Source organism: Oncorhynchus nerka, linkage group LG9a (assembly GCF_034236695.1).
Source record: "Oncorhynchus nerka isolate Pitt River linkage group LG9a, Oner_Uvic_2.0, whole genome shotgun sequence".
NCBI lineage: Eukaryota > Metazoa > Chordata > Actinopteri > Salmoniformes > Salmonidae > Oncorhynchus > Oncorhynchus nerka.
In genome coordinates this window covers 24,392,832-24,407,133 of record NC_088404.1, presented here as the reverse complement: position 1 = coordinate 24,407,133, position 14,302 = coordinate 24,392,832, and the positions used below count along the sequence as shown (strand labels likewise).

General features: G+C 48.8%; 1 protein-coding gene across 5 annotated transcripts in view; it reads left to right on the top strand.

The window, feature by feature from the left end:
* Window positions 1-14,302, top strand: part of LOC115134082 (SLIT-ROBO Rho GTPase-activating protein 1-like) — a 234,473-nt gene that overhangs the window by 129,726 nt on the left and 90,445 nt on the right. For all 5 annotated transcript variants that reach the window (XM_029667708.2, XM_029667707.2, XM_029667706.2 and 2 more), the window contains exon 18: window positions 2,429-2,508. In XM_029667708.2, the coding sequence (XP_029523568.1) occupies window positions 2,429-2,508 (80 nt within the window). The remainder of the gene's footprint in view (window positions 1-2,428; window positions 2,509-14,302) is intronic.

Below are 14,302 nucleotides of genomic sequence, written 5' to 3'. Positions count from 1 at the left end.
GAGCCAATAGGGGTGTTTTTCTCATTCCCGTCCTGTGAGTGTATCGTAGCTCTTCACTGAGGTGTTGGCTGGGGAGCCAGTAGGGGTGTTTTTCTCATTCCCGTCCTGTGAGTGTATCGTAGCTCTTCACTGAGATGTTGGCTGGGGAGCCAGTAGGGGTGTTTTTCTCATTCCCGTCCTGTGAATGTATCGTAGCTCTTCACTGAGGTGTTGGCTGGGAGCCAGTAGGGGTGTTTTCTCATTCCCGTCCTGTGAATGTATCGTAGCTCTTCACTGAGGTGTTGGCTGGGGAGCCAGTAGGGGTGTTTTTCTCATTCCCGTCCTGTGAGTGTATCGTAGCTCTTCACTGAGGTGTTGGCTGGGGAGCCAGTAGGGGTGTTTTTCTCATTCCCGTCCTGTGAGTGTATCGTAGCTCTTCACTGAGGTGTTGGCTGGGGAGCCAGTAGGGGTGTTTTTCTCATTCCCGTCCTGTGAGTGTATCGTAGCTCAGGCTCGCAGCCAAATATCCCTTCATATGGGACATAATACTCCATGCTGCCAGTATGTGTGTGTCTGCACTGCAGTGGGAGCTGCAGCTGTCTCAATACGTTGTTAGAGTTAACGCAGGTAATTTTGCTAAATGATTAAAGTGTCCGTGGTGAGACAATATGACAAGATACAGCTCTCTTTTCTGTATCAGACCTTTAAATATCTGCCTTTACGAAATGACACTGACTGAATTGATCACCATAATGTCCCCAGACGCAGAAGAAAAGAGACCAAGTCACTTGGCAAGGAAACAGTCATTTTAACATCATGTAATGCAGCTTGTATTTGTACGTTAAAACAGAGCAGAGTAACGTCCCTGGGCCAGCTAGCTCCACAGCTATGAGGCGCTGACTAGGGAGACTTTATCGTTCTCTTCCCCTGAAGAGCCTGGTTCCAGATCTGTTTGTGCTGTCTTGCCAACTCCTATGCTTTAGATATTGGCCTTGATGAGGTGAGATGGACCGAAGCGATCACAATTGGGAAGGAAACACTAATTATAACCTAAAGTGCATCACATAGAATTACATTAACAGACCAAAGTAAAGTTTGGCAGGATGGCTCCACAGCTGTGAAGAGAGCCTGTCTCCTCCTCTGAAGAGCACGTCTCTCTCTGTTCCTTGGCAGAGCGTACGCCTTTGCTCTGCCAGAGATAATCACCTGTCACAGCCATCAGGACACCATCCCTGACCGAGCCACATCAAACCTAGAAGATTTGTTGTCGTCTCTCCCCCCGGGGGTGAGGCGGGTGGCTGTGGTGTGTTACCCTTGGAAGCGGCGCTAAGTGCCTGTCGGAGGAAATCTGTGGAAGATGTAAGGGGCATTAATGCCAGGGACGTCTGAAAACCGATAAACAGCACCTAGCCTGTGTCATGGGAATACTGATGATGCCCTCTATTTGGTAGTCGGTGGCTGCCAATAGTCGGTGGATGCCTCTCAATGTGGCTGTAGGTGCATCTCAAAATATCTAAAGTCAAGTCAGTGAGACAGACCTGTCCATTACACAGGAGCTCAGACTCAGACTTGTTTACTTAAGACCATTTTTTTAACCTTTATTTAACTAGGCAAGTCAGTTAAGAACAAATTCTTATTTTCAATGACGGCCTAAGAACAGTGTGTTAACTGCCTTGTTCAGGGGCAGAACGACAGATTTGTACCTTGTCAGCTCAGGGGTTTGAACTTGCAACCTTCAGGTTACTAGTCCAACACTCTAACCACTAGGCTACCCTACGTGGGCAATGTTATTTGGTCCCTAAGCCCTTTATGCAGGGGCCACTTCCTGAGTGGGACCACTTCAGTCTGCTACTCTTTTGGCCAAAATGACAACTGACATGATGCACACTTGAATCCCAACTGGCACTTGTCAATATTCCAAAATGATAAACCCATTCGCAAGCATCTTTTGTGGTAGTGGCTAGGTTGTTGCTACTGTGACTCAGGAAGGACAAACGACAGTAACTGCCAGGGTAAGATGTGCAAACATAGCACACCCACATCGAACCACACCCCCAAGACCCAGATCTGGTTTTTCTTAATGAGCAACAGAAAAACACATGCGGAATCGGTGCGTTCAGCCCCCTTTAACAGCGGCCCTCCAGACCTCGGTGAAGACTGAATGCAGGCTGTGGGGATAAATGAGTTTGACACCCCTGATCTACACTAAAAGTCTTTGATAGATGAGATCTATGTGAGTGCATACTACTACCAGGTATTTTCTTTCACCAGTCCAGTAGTGTCACATCATTGCCAAAGAAGGAAAGGAGGCAAATAGGGGAATCCACTTTAAACAAGATACACGCTGAGGATGGATGAAATTGAGTAGCGGGTACAATTGTATCCATGGTAGCCTGACTTCAACCTATAATCTCTGACCCCTGACCTCTGACCTTCTCTCCCCCCACAGTGAGAGTCCCTACAGTGAGCATGGGGCCATAGAGGAGGTGGACAATGAGGGAGGGACTGAGACGCATACCAGTGAGGATGGTGAGTACCCTTCAACCAGGCACCCTTGTAACCCTATGATGTAATGACATACCAGATGTGAACGTCATGGGAAAAGCATACTTTCTTTCTCCAGTGTCTGTGCTGTGGTCTAGCGAGGGTTAAATCCAGACTTCTCCAGTGTCTGTGCTGTGGTCTAGTGAGGGTTAAATCCAGACTTCTCCAGTGTCTGTGCTGTGGTCTAGTGAGGGTTAAATCCAGACTTTCTCCAGTGTCTGTGCTGTGGTCTAGCGAGGGTTAAATCCAGACTTTCTCCAGTGTCTGTGCTGTGGTCTAGCGAGGGTTAAATCCAGACTTTCTCTAGTGTCTGTGCTGTGTTGGTCTAGACTTTCCCAGTGATGTGCTGTGGGGTTAAATCCAGACTTTCTCCAGTGTCTGTGCTGTGGTCTAGCGAGGGTTAAATCCAGACTTTCTCCAGTGTCTGTGCTGTGTTCTAGCGAGGGTTAAATCCAGACCAGACTTTCTCCAGTGTCTCCAGTGTCTGTGCTGTGGTCTAGTGAGGGTTAAATCCAGACTTCTCCAGTGTCTGTGCTGTGGTCTAGTGAGGGTTAAATCCAGACTTTCCCCAGTGTAGTGTCTGTGCTGTGGTCTAGCGAGGGTTAAATCCAGACTTTCTCCAGTGTCTGTGCTGTAGCGAGGGTTTTTTATTTGTTTTTTATTTCACCTTTATTTAACCAGGTAGGCTAGTTGAGGGAACAAGTTCTCATTTGCTAAGTCTAGCGAGGGTTAAATCCAGACCTGGCCTGTTTTTTATTTAAGATAAAGCACCTGGCCAAGATAGCAGTGTGAACAGACAACACAGAGTTACACATGGAGTAAACAATTAACAAGTCAATAACACAGTAGAAAAAAAAGAAAAAAATGGGCAGTCTATATACAATGTGTGCAAAAGGCATGAGGAGGTAGGCGAATAATACAATTTTGCAGATTAACACTGGGGTGATAAATGATCAGATGGTCATGTACAGGTAGAGATATTGGTGTGCAAAAGAGCAGAAAAGTAAATAAATAAATAAAAAAAACAGTATAAAAACAGTATGGGAATGAGGTAGGTGAAAATGGGTGGGCTATTTACCAATAGACTATGTACAGCTGCAGCGATCGGTTAGCTGCTCGGATAGCTGATGTTTGAAGTTGGTGAGGGAGATAAAAGTCTCCAACTTCAGCGATTTTTGCAGTTCGTTCCAGTCACAGGCAGCAGAATACTGGAACGAAAGGCGGCCAAATGAGGTGTTGGCTTTAGGGATGATCAGTGAGATACACCTGCTGGAGCGTGTGCTACGGATGGGTGTTGCCATCGTGACCAGTGAACTGAGATAAGGCGGAGCTTTACCTAGCATGGACTTGTAGATGACCTGGAGCCAGTGGGTCTGGCGACGAATATGTAGCGAGGGCCAGCCGACTAGAGCATACAAGTCGCAGTGGTGGGTGGTATAAGGTGCTTTGGTGACAAAACGGATGGCACTATGATAGACTGCATCCAGTTTGCTGAGTAGAGTGTTGGAAGCTATTTTGTAGATGACATCGCCGAAATCGAGGATCGGTAGGATAGTCAGTTTTACTAGGGTAAGCTTGGCGGCGTGAGTGAAGGAGGCTTTGTTGCGGAATAGAAAGCCGACTCTTGATTTGATTTTCGATTGGAGATGTTTGATGTGAGTCTGGAAGGAGAGTTTGCAGTCTAGCCAGACACCTAGGTACTTATAGATGTCCACATATTCAAGGTCGGAACCATCCAGGGTGGTGATGCTAGTCGGGCATGCGGGTGCAGGCAGCGATCGGTTGAAAAGCATGCATTTGGTTTTACTCGCGTTTAAGAGCAGTTGGAGGCCACGGAAGGAGTGCTGTATGGCATTAAAGCTCGTTTGGAGGTTAGATAGCACAGTGTCCAATGACGGGCCGAAAGTATATAGAATGGTGTCGTCTGCGTAGAGGTGGATCAGGGAATCGCCCGCAGCAAGAGCAACATCATTGATATATACAGAGAAAAGAGTCGGCCCGAGAATTGAACCCTGTGGCACCCCATAGAGACTGCCAGAGGACCGGACAGCATGCCCTCCGATTTGACACACTGAACTCTGTCTGCAAAGTAATTGGTGAACCAGGCAAGGCAGTCATCCGAGAAACCGAGGCTATTGAGTCTGCCGATAAGAATATGGTGATTGACAGAGTCGAAAGCCTTGGCGAGGTCGATGAAGACGGCTGCACAGTACTGTCTTTTATCGATGGCGGTTATGATATCGTTTAGTACCTTGAGCGTGGCTGAGGTGCACCCGTGACCGGCTCGGAAACCAGATTGCACAGCGGAGAAGGTACGGTGGGATTCGAGATGGTCAGTGACCTGTTTGTTGACTTGGCTTTCGAAGACCTTAGATAGGCAGGGCAGGATGGATATAGGTCTATAGCAGTTTGGGTCCAGGGTGTCTCCCCTTTGAAGAGGGGATGACTGCGGCAGCTTTCAATCCTTGGGGATCTCAGACGATATGAAAGAGAGGTTGAACAGGCTGGTAATAGGGGTTGCGACAATGGCGGCAGATAGTTTCAGAAATAGAGGGTCCAGATTGTCAAGCCCAGCTGATTTGTACGGGTCTAGGTTTTGCAGCTCTTTCAGAACATCTGCTATCTGGATTTGGGTAAAGGAGAACCTGGAGAGGCTTGGGCGAGGAGCTGCGGGGGCGGAGCTGTTGGCCGAGGTTGGAGTAGCCAGGCGGAAGGCATGGCCAGCCGTTGAGAAGTGCTTATTGAAGCTTTCGATAATCGTGGATTTATCGGTGGAGACCGTGTTACCTAGCCTCAGTGCAGTGGGCAGCTGGGAGGAGGTGCTCTTGTTCTCCATGGACTTCACAGTGTCCCAGAACTTTTTGGAGTTGGAGCTACAGGATGCAAACTTCTGCCTGAAGAAGCTGGCCTTAGCTTTCCTGACTGACTGCGTGTATTGGTTCCTGACTTCCCTGAACAGTTGCATATCACGGGGCTATTCGATGCTATTGCAGTCCGCCACAGGATGTTTTTGTGCTGGTCGAGGGCAGTCAGGTCTGGAGTGAACCAAGGGCTGTATCTGTTCTTGGTTCTGCATTTTTGAACGGAGCATGCTTATCTAAAATGGTGAGGAAGTTACTTTTAAAGAATGACCAGGCATCCTCAACTGACGGGATGAGGTCAATGTCCTTCCAGGATACCCGGGCCAGGTCGATTAGAAAGGCCTGCTCGCAGAAGTGTTTTAGGGAGCGTTTGACAGTGATGAGGGTGGTCGTTTGACTGCGGCTCCGTGGCGGATACAGGCAATGAGGCAGTGATCGCTGAGATCCTGGTTGAAGACAGCGGAGGTGTATTTGGAGGGCCAGTTGGTCAGGATGACGTCTATGAGGGTGCCCTTCTTTACAGAGTTAGGGTTGTACCTGGTGGGTTCCTTGATGATTTGAGTGAGATTGAGGGCATCTAGCTTACATTGTAGGACTGCCGGGGTGTTAAGCATATCCCAGTTTAGGTCACCTAACAGAACAAACTCTGAAGCTAGATGGGGGCGATCAATTCACAAATGGTGTCCAGGGCACAGCTGGGAGCTGAGGGTGGCCGGTAGCAGGCGGCAACAGTGAGAGACTTATTTCTGGAGAGGGTAATTTTCAAAATTAGTAGTTCGAACTGTTTGGGTATGGACCTGGAAAGTATGACATTACTTTGCAGGCTATCTCTGCAGTAGACTGCAACTCCGCCCCCTTTAATTTTTGGTGGCCTTCCTGAGCCAGGATTCAGACACGGCAAGGACATCAGGGTTAGCAGAGTGTGCTAAAGCAGTGAGTAAAACAAACTTAGGGAGGAGGCTTCTGATGTTGACATGCATAAAACCAAGGCTTTTTCGATCACAGAAGTCAACAAATGAGGGTACCTGGGGACATGCAGGGCCTGGGTTTACCTCCACACCACCCGCGGAACAGAGAAGGAGTAGTATGAGGGTGCGGCTAAAGGCTATCAAAACTGGTCGCCTAGAGCGTTGGGGGCAGAGGATAAGAGGAGCAGGTTTCTGGGCATGGTAGAATATATTCAGGGCATAATGCGCAGACAGGGGTATGGTGGGGTGCGGGTACAGCGGAGGTAAGCCCAGGCACTGGGTGATGATGAGACAGGTTGTATCTCTGGACATGCTGGTTGTAATAGGTGAGGTCACCGCATGTGTGGGAGTTGGGACAAAGGAGGTAACAGGGGTATGCAGAGTGGGTCTAGGGGCTCCATTGTGAACTAAAACAATTATAACTAACCTGAACAACAGTATACAAGGCATATTGACATCTGAGAGAGACATACAGCGAGGCATACAGTAATCACAGGTGTTGAATTTGGAAAGCTAGCTAAAAACAGTAGGCGAGGCTAATCCGCTAGCACAACAAACAGCAGGTAAAATGGCGTTGACTAGGCAACGGGGCCGACAGGTAAGACAAACAAGCAGAAAGGAGTACCGTGATTAATGGACAGTCCAGCGTGCGTCAGCTATGTAGCCAAGAGATCAGTGTCCAGGGGGGCAGCGGTGGATGGGCAGGGGGGCTGGGCTGGCGAGTGTTATCCAGGTTTTTTTTTTAAACTAACAATGACTAACTAGCTTTTAGCTGGTTAGCGTCTGGAGGTTCTTGAGTGTGTCATAAAAATAAAAATAAGAGTAAAAGTAATAGCGATTCCGTATCACATTGGGTGAGGCAGGTTTCCGGAAGGTATAAACAAATTAAAAATCAAAAAGAGATAGAAAGTAAATGGGGTCAGAGAGTGATTGGGACGCGGTGGTTCAGACGGTTAGCAGGCCTGTGCTAACAAGCTAACAGTTCGTAGGCCCGAGCTAGACAAGGTAGCAGTTAGCGGACCGGAGCTTGACAAGCTAGCCGTTAGCAGGCCGAATTAGCAAGCAGGGAGATAGCGAGGGCTAGAGGGTTAACCTTTGGGGGACGTCGCGATGGGGTGAGTCTGTTTATTCCTCTTCATGCGGTGAGCTGGAGATACAGCGATTCAGAAAGCTCGCGGGCCTTGGCCAGCAGATGGATCTTTGGCGATGTCGCAGCGGAAAAGCCTGTTGAAACCCCTCGGACGATTATGTCGGCGGACCAGTCGTGATGGATCGGCGGGGCTCCGTGTCGGCAGTAGAGGGTCAGTAGAGGGTCCAGGCCAATTGGCAAATTAGGTATTTTTGGACCTCTTCGGCTAGTCGGGAGATGGGCTTAGCTCGAGGCTAGCTCCAGGCTAACTGGTGCTTGCTCTGGGACACAGACGTTAGCCAGGAGTAGCCACTCGGATTGCAGCTAGCTATTTACGATGATCCGGTATAAAGGTTCAGAGCTTGCGGTAGGAATCCGGAGATGTGGTAGAGAAAAAGCAGTCTGATATGCTTTGGGTAGATGTCGCGCTGGTGTCCTAGTTAGCGTTGAAGACCGCTAGCAGTGGCTAGCTAGTAGCTAGTTAGCGGCTAGCTTCTGATGAGGGTTCCGATTCTAAAGTATAGAAAAAGCAGATCCGTACCACATTGGGTGATGCGGGTTGCAGGAGAGTATATTCAGCCTGTAGTTGGAAAGTGAGATTAAAATATGTACGAAATATATACAGAAAAAAAAAACGAGGAAAAACTATATTTACACTATACAGGACGGGACAAGACAAAACACACGTCCGACTGCTACGCCATCTTGGCTGTGGTCTAGTGAGGGTTAAATCCAGACTTTCTCCAGTGTCTGTGCTGTGGTCTAGCGAGGGTTAAATCCAGACTTTCTCCAGTGTCTGTGCTGTGGTCTACTGAGGGTTAAATCCAGACTTTCTCCAGTGTCTGTGCTGTGGTCTAGCGAGGGTTAAATCCAGACTTTCCCCAGTGTTTGTGCTGTGGTCTAGTGAGGGTTAAATCCAGACTTTCCCCAGTGTATGTGCTGTGGTCTAGTGAGGGTTAAATCCAGACTTTCTCTAGTGTCTGTGCTGTAGTCTAGCGAGGGTTAAATCCAGACTTTCTCTAGTGTCTGTGCTGTGGTCTACTGAGGGTTAAATCCAGACTTTCTCTAGTGTCTGTGCTGTGGTCTAGCGAGGGTTAAATCCAGACTTTCCCCAGTGTCTGTGATGTGGTCTTCTGAGGGTTAAATCCAGACTTCTCCAGTGTCTGTGCTGTGGTCTAGCGAGGGTTAAAATCCAGACTTTCCCCAGTGTCTGTGATGTGGTCTACTGAGGGTTAAATCCAGACTTTCTCTAGTGTCTGTGCTGTGGTCTAGCGAGGGTTAAATCCAGACTTTCCCCAGTGTCTGTGATGTGGTCTACTGAGGGTTAAATCCAGACTTCTCCAGTGTCTGTGCTGGGGTCTAGCGAGGGTTAAATCCAGACTTCTCCAGTGTCTGTGCTGTGGTCTACTGAGGGTTAAATCCAGACTTTCTCCAGTGTCTGTGCTGGGGTCTAGCGAGGGTTAAATCCAGACTTTCCCCAGTGTCTGTGCTGTGGTCTACTGAGGTTAAATCCAGACTTTCCCAGTGTCTGTGATGTGGTCTACTGAGGGTTAAATCCAGACTTCTCCAGTGTCTGTGCTGTGGTCTAGTGAGGTTAAATCCAGACTTCTCCAGTGTCTGTGCTGTGTTCTAGTGAGGGTTAAATCCAGACTTTCTCCAGTGTCTGTGCTGTGGTCTAGCGAGGGTTAAATCCAGACTTCTCCAGTGTCTGTGCTGTGTTCTAGTAAGGGTTAAATCCAGACTTTCTCCAGTGTCTGTGCTGTGGTCTAGCGAGGGTTAAATCCAGACTTCTCCAGTGTCTGTGCTGTGGTCTAGTGAGGGTTAAATCCAGACTTCTCCAGTGTCTGTGCTGTGGTCTAGTGAGGGTTAAATCCAGACTTCTCCAGTGTCTGTGCTGGGGTCTAGCGAGGGTTAAATCCAGACTTCTCCAGTGTCTGTGCTGTGGTCTACTGAGGGTTAAATCCAGACTTTCTCCAGTGTCTGTGCTGGGGTCTAGCGAGGGTTAAATCCAGACTTTCCCCAGTGTCTGTGCTGTGGTCTAGCGAGGGTTAAATCCAGACTTCTCCAGTGTCTGTGCTGTGGTCTAGTGAGGGTTAAATCCAGACTTTCCCCAGTGTATGTGCTGTGGTCTAGTGAGGGTTAAATCCAGACTTTCTCTAGTGTCTGTGCTGTAGTCTAGCGAGGGTTAAATCCAGACTTTCTCTAGTGTCTGTGCTGTGGTCTACTGAGGGTTAAATCCAGACTTTCTCTAGTGTCTGTGCTGTGGTCTAGCGAGGGTTAAATCCAGACTTTCCCCAGTGTCTGTGATGTGGTCTTCTGAGGGTTAAATCCAGACTTCTCCAGTGTCTGTGCTGTGGTCTAGCGAGGGTTAAAATCCAGACTTTCCCCAGTGTCTGTGATGTGGTCTACTGAGGGTTAAATCCAGACTTTCTCTAGTGTCTGTGCTGTGGTCTAGCGAGGGTTAAATCCAGACTTTCCCCAGTGTCTGTGATGTGGTCTACTGAGGGTTAAATCCAGACTTCTCCAGTGTCTGTGCTGGGGTCTAGCGAGGGTTAAATCCAGACTTCTCCAGTGTCTGTGCTGTGGTCTACTGAGGGTTAAATCCAGACTTTCTCCAGTGTCTGTGCTGGGGTCTAGCGAGGGTTAAATCCAGACTTTCCCCAGTGTCTGTGCTGTGGTCTAGCGAGGGTTAAATCCAGACTTTCCCCAGTGTCTGTGATGTGGTCTACTGAGGGTTAAATCCAGACTTCTCCAGTGTCTGTGCTGTGGTCTAGTGAGGGTTAAATCCAGACTTCTCCAGTGTCTGTGCTGTGTTCTAGTGAGGGTTAAATCCAGACTTTCTCCAGTGTCTGTGCTGTGGTCTAACGAGGGTTAAATCCAGACTTCTCCAGTGTCTGTGCTGTGTTCTAGTAAGGGTTAAATCCAGACTTTCTCCAGTGTCTGTGCTGTGGTCTAGCGAGGGTTAAATCCAGACTTCTCCAGTGTCTGTGCTGTGGTCTAGTGAGGGTTAAATCCAGACTTCTCCAGTGTCTGTGCTGGGGTCTAGCGAGGGTTAAATCCAGACTTCTCCAGTGTCTGTGCTGTGGTCTACTGAGGGTTAAATCCAGACTTTCTCCAGTGTCTGTGCTGGGGTCTAGCGAGGGTTAAATCCAGACTTTCCCCAGTGTCTGTGCTGTGGTCTAGCGAGGGTTAAATCCAGACTTCTCCAGTGTCTGTGCTGTGGTCTACTGACGGTTAAATCCAGACTTTCTCCAGTGTCTGTGCTGTGGTCTAGCGAGGGTTAAATCCAGACTTTCCCCAGTGTCTGTGATGTGGTCTACTGAGGGTTAAATCCAGACTTCTCCAGTGTCTGTGCTGTGGTCTAGTGAGGGTTAAATCCAGACTTTCTCCAGTGTCTGTGCTGTGGTCTAGCGAGGTTAAATCCAGACTTTCCCAGTGTCTGTGATGTGGTCTACTGAGGGTTAAATCCAGACTTCTCCAGTGTCTGTGCTGGGGTCTAGCGAGGTTAAATCCAGACTTCTCCAGTGTCTGTGCTGTGGTCTACTGAGGGTTAAATCCAGACTTTCTCCAGTGTCTGTGCTGGGGTCTAGCGAGGTTAAATCCAGACTTTCCCAGTGTCTGTGCTGTGGTCTAGCGAGGTTAAATCCAGACTTTCCCCAGTGTCTGTGATGTGGTCTACTGAGGGTTAAATCCAGACTTCTCCAGTGTCTGTGCTGTGGTCTAGTGAGGGTTAAATCCAGACTTCTCCAGTGTCTGTGCTGTGTTCTAGTGAGGGTTAAATCCAGACTTTCTCCAGTGTCTGTGCTGTGGTCTAACGAGGGTTAAATCCAGACTTCTCCAGTGTCTGTGCTGTGTTCTAGTAAGGGTTAAATCCAGACTTTCTCCAGTGTCTGTGCTGTGGTCTAGCGAGGGTTAAATCCAGACTTCTCCAGTGTCTGTGCTGTGGTCTAGTGAGGGTTAAATCCAGACTTCTCCAGTGTCTGTGCTGTGGTCTAGTGAGGGTTAAATCCAGACTTCTCCAGTGTCTGTGCTGGGGTCTAGCGAGGGTTAAATCCAGACTTCTCCAGTGTCTGTGCTGTGGTCTACTGAGGGTTAAATCCAGACTTTCTCCAGTGTCTGTGCTGGGGTCTAGCGAGGGTTAAATCCAGACTTTCCCCAGTGTCTGTGCTGTGGTCTAGCGAGGGTTAAATCCAGACTTCTCCAGTGTCTGTGCTGTGGTCTACTGAGGGTTAAATCCAGACTTTCTCCAGTGTCTGTGCTGTGGTCTAACGAGGGTTAAATCCAGACTTCTCCAGTGTCTGTGCTGTGTTCTAGTAAGGGTTAAATCCAGACTTTCTCCAGTGTCTGTGCTGTGGTCTAGCGAGGGTTAAATCCAGACTTCTCCAGTGTCTGTGCTGTGGTCTAGTGAGGGTTAAATCCAGACTTCTCAGTGTCTGTGCTGTGGTCTACTGAGGTTAAACCAGACTTTCTCCAGTGTCTGTGCTGGGGTCTAGCGAGGGTTAAATCCAGACTTTCCCCAGTGTCTGTGCTGTGGTCTAGTGAGGGTTAAATCCAGACTTCTCCAGTGTCTGTGCTGTGTTCTAGTGAGGGTTAAATCCAGACTTTCTCCAGTGTCTGTGCTGTGGTCTAACGAGGGTTAAATCCAGACTTCTCCAGTGTCTGTGCTGTGTTCTAGTAAGGGTTAAATCCAGACTTTCTCCAGTGTCTGTGCTGTGGTCTAGCGAGGGTTAAATCCAGACTTCTCCAGTGTCTGTGCTGTGGTCTAGTGAGGGTTAAATCCAGACTTCTCCAGTGTCTGTGCTGGGGTCTAGCGAGGGTTAAATCCAGACTTCTCCAGTGTCTGTGCTGTGGTCTACTGAGGGTTAAATCCAGACTTTCTCCAGTGTCTGTGCTGGGGTCTAGCGAGGTTAAATCCAGACTTTCCCCAGTGTCTGTGCTGTGGTCTAGCGAGGTTAAATCCAGACTTCTCCAGTGTCTGTGCTGTGGTCTACTGAGGGTTAAATCCAGACTTTCTCCAGTGTCTGTGCTGTGGTCTAGCGAGGGTTAAATCCAGACTTTCCCCAGTGTCTGTGATGTGGTCTACTGAGGGTTAAATCCAGACTTCTCCAGTGTCTGTGCTGTGGTCTAGTGAGGGTTAAATCCAGACTTTCTCCAGTGTCTGTGCTGTGGTCTAGCGAGGGTTAAATCCAGACTTTCCCCAGTGTCTGTGATGTGGTCTACTGAGGGTTAAATCCAGACTTCTCCAGTGTCTGTGCTGGGGTCTAGCGAGGGTTAAATCCAGACTTCTCCAGTGTCTGTGCTGTGGTCTACTGAGGGTTAAATCCAGACTTTCTCCAGTGTCTGTGCTGGGGTCTAGCGAGGGTTAAATCCAGACTTTCCCCAGTGTCTGTGCTGTGGTCTAGCGAGGGTTAAATCCAGACTTTCCCCAGTGTCTGTGATGTGGTCTACTGAGGGTTAAATCCAGACTTCTCCAGTGTCTGTGCTGTGGTCTAGTGAGGGTTAAATCCAGACTTCTCCAGTGTCTGTGCTGTGTTCTAGTGAGGGTTAAATCCAGACTTTCTCCAGTGTCTGTGCTGTGGTCTAACGAGGGTTAAATCCAGACTTCTCCAGTGTCTGTGCTGTGTTCTAGTAAGGGTTAAATCCAGACTTTCTCCAGTGTCTGTGCTGTGGTCTAGCGAGGGTTAAATCCAGACTTCTCCAGTGTCTGTGCTGTGGTCTAGTGAGGGTTAAATCCAGACTTCTCCAGTGTCTGTGCTGTGGTCTAGTGAGGGTTAAATCCAGACTTCTCCAGTGTCTGTGCTGGGGTCTAGCGAGGGTTAAATCCAGACTTCTCCAGTGTCTGTGCTGTGGTCTACTGAGGTTAAATCCAGACTTTCTCCAGTGTCTGTGCTGGGGTCTAGCGAGGTTAAATCCAGACTTTCCCCAGTGTCTGTGCTGTGGTCTAGCGAGGGTTAAATCCAGACTTCTCCAGTGTCTGTGCTGTGGTCTACTGAGGGTTAAATCCAGACTTTCTCCAGTGTCTGTGCTGTGGTCTAGCGAGGTTAAATCCAGACTTTCCCCAGTGTCTGTGAGTCTACTGAGGGTTAAATTTCTCCAGTGTCTGTGCTGTGGTCTAGTGAGGGTTAAATCCAGACTTCTCCAGTGTCTGTGCTGTGGTCTAGCGAGGGTCCAGACTTCTCCAGTGTCTGTGCTGTGGTCTAGCGAGGGTTAAATCCAGACTTCTCCAGTGTCTGTGCTGTGGTCTACTGACGGTTAAATCCAGACTTTCTCCAGTGTCTGTGCTGGGGTCTAGCGAGGGTTAAATCCAGACTTTCCCCAGTGTCTGTGCTGTGGTCTAGCGAGGGTTAAATCCAGACTTCTCCAGTGTCTGTGCTGTGGTCTACTGACGGTTAAATCCAGACTTTCTCCAGTGTCTGTGCTGGGGTCTACTGAGGTTAAATCCAGACTTTCCCCAGTGTCTGTGCTGTGGAGCGAGGGTTTCCAGACTTCTCCAGTGTCTGTGCTGTGGTCTACTGACGGTTAAATCCAGACTTTCTCCAGTGTCTGTGCTGTGGTCTAGCGAGGGTTAAATCCAGACTTTCCCCAGTGTCTGTGATGTGGTCTACTGAGGGTTAAATCCAGACTTCTCCAGTGTCTGTGCTGTGGTCTAGTGAGGGTTAAATCCAGACTTCTCCAGTGTCTGTGCTGTGTTCTAGTGAGGGTTAAATCCAGACTTTCTCCAGTGTCTGTGCTGTGGTCTACTGAGGGTTAAATCCAGACTTCTCCAGTGTCTGTGCTGTGGTCTAGTGAGGGTTAAATCCAGACTTCTCCAGTGTCTGTGC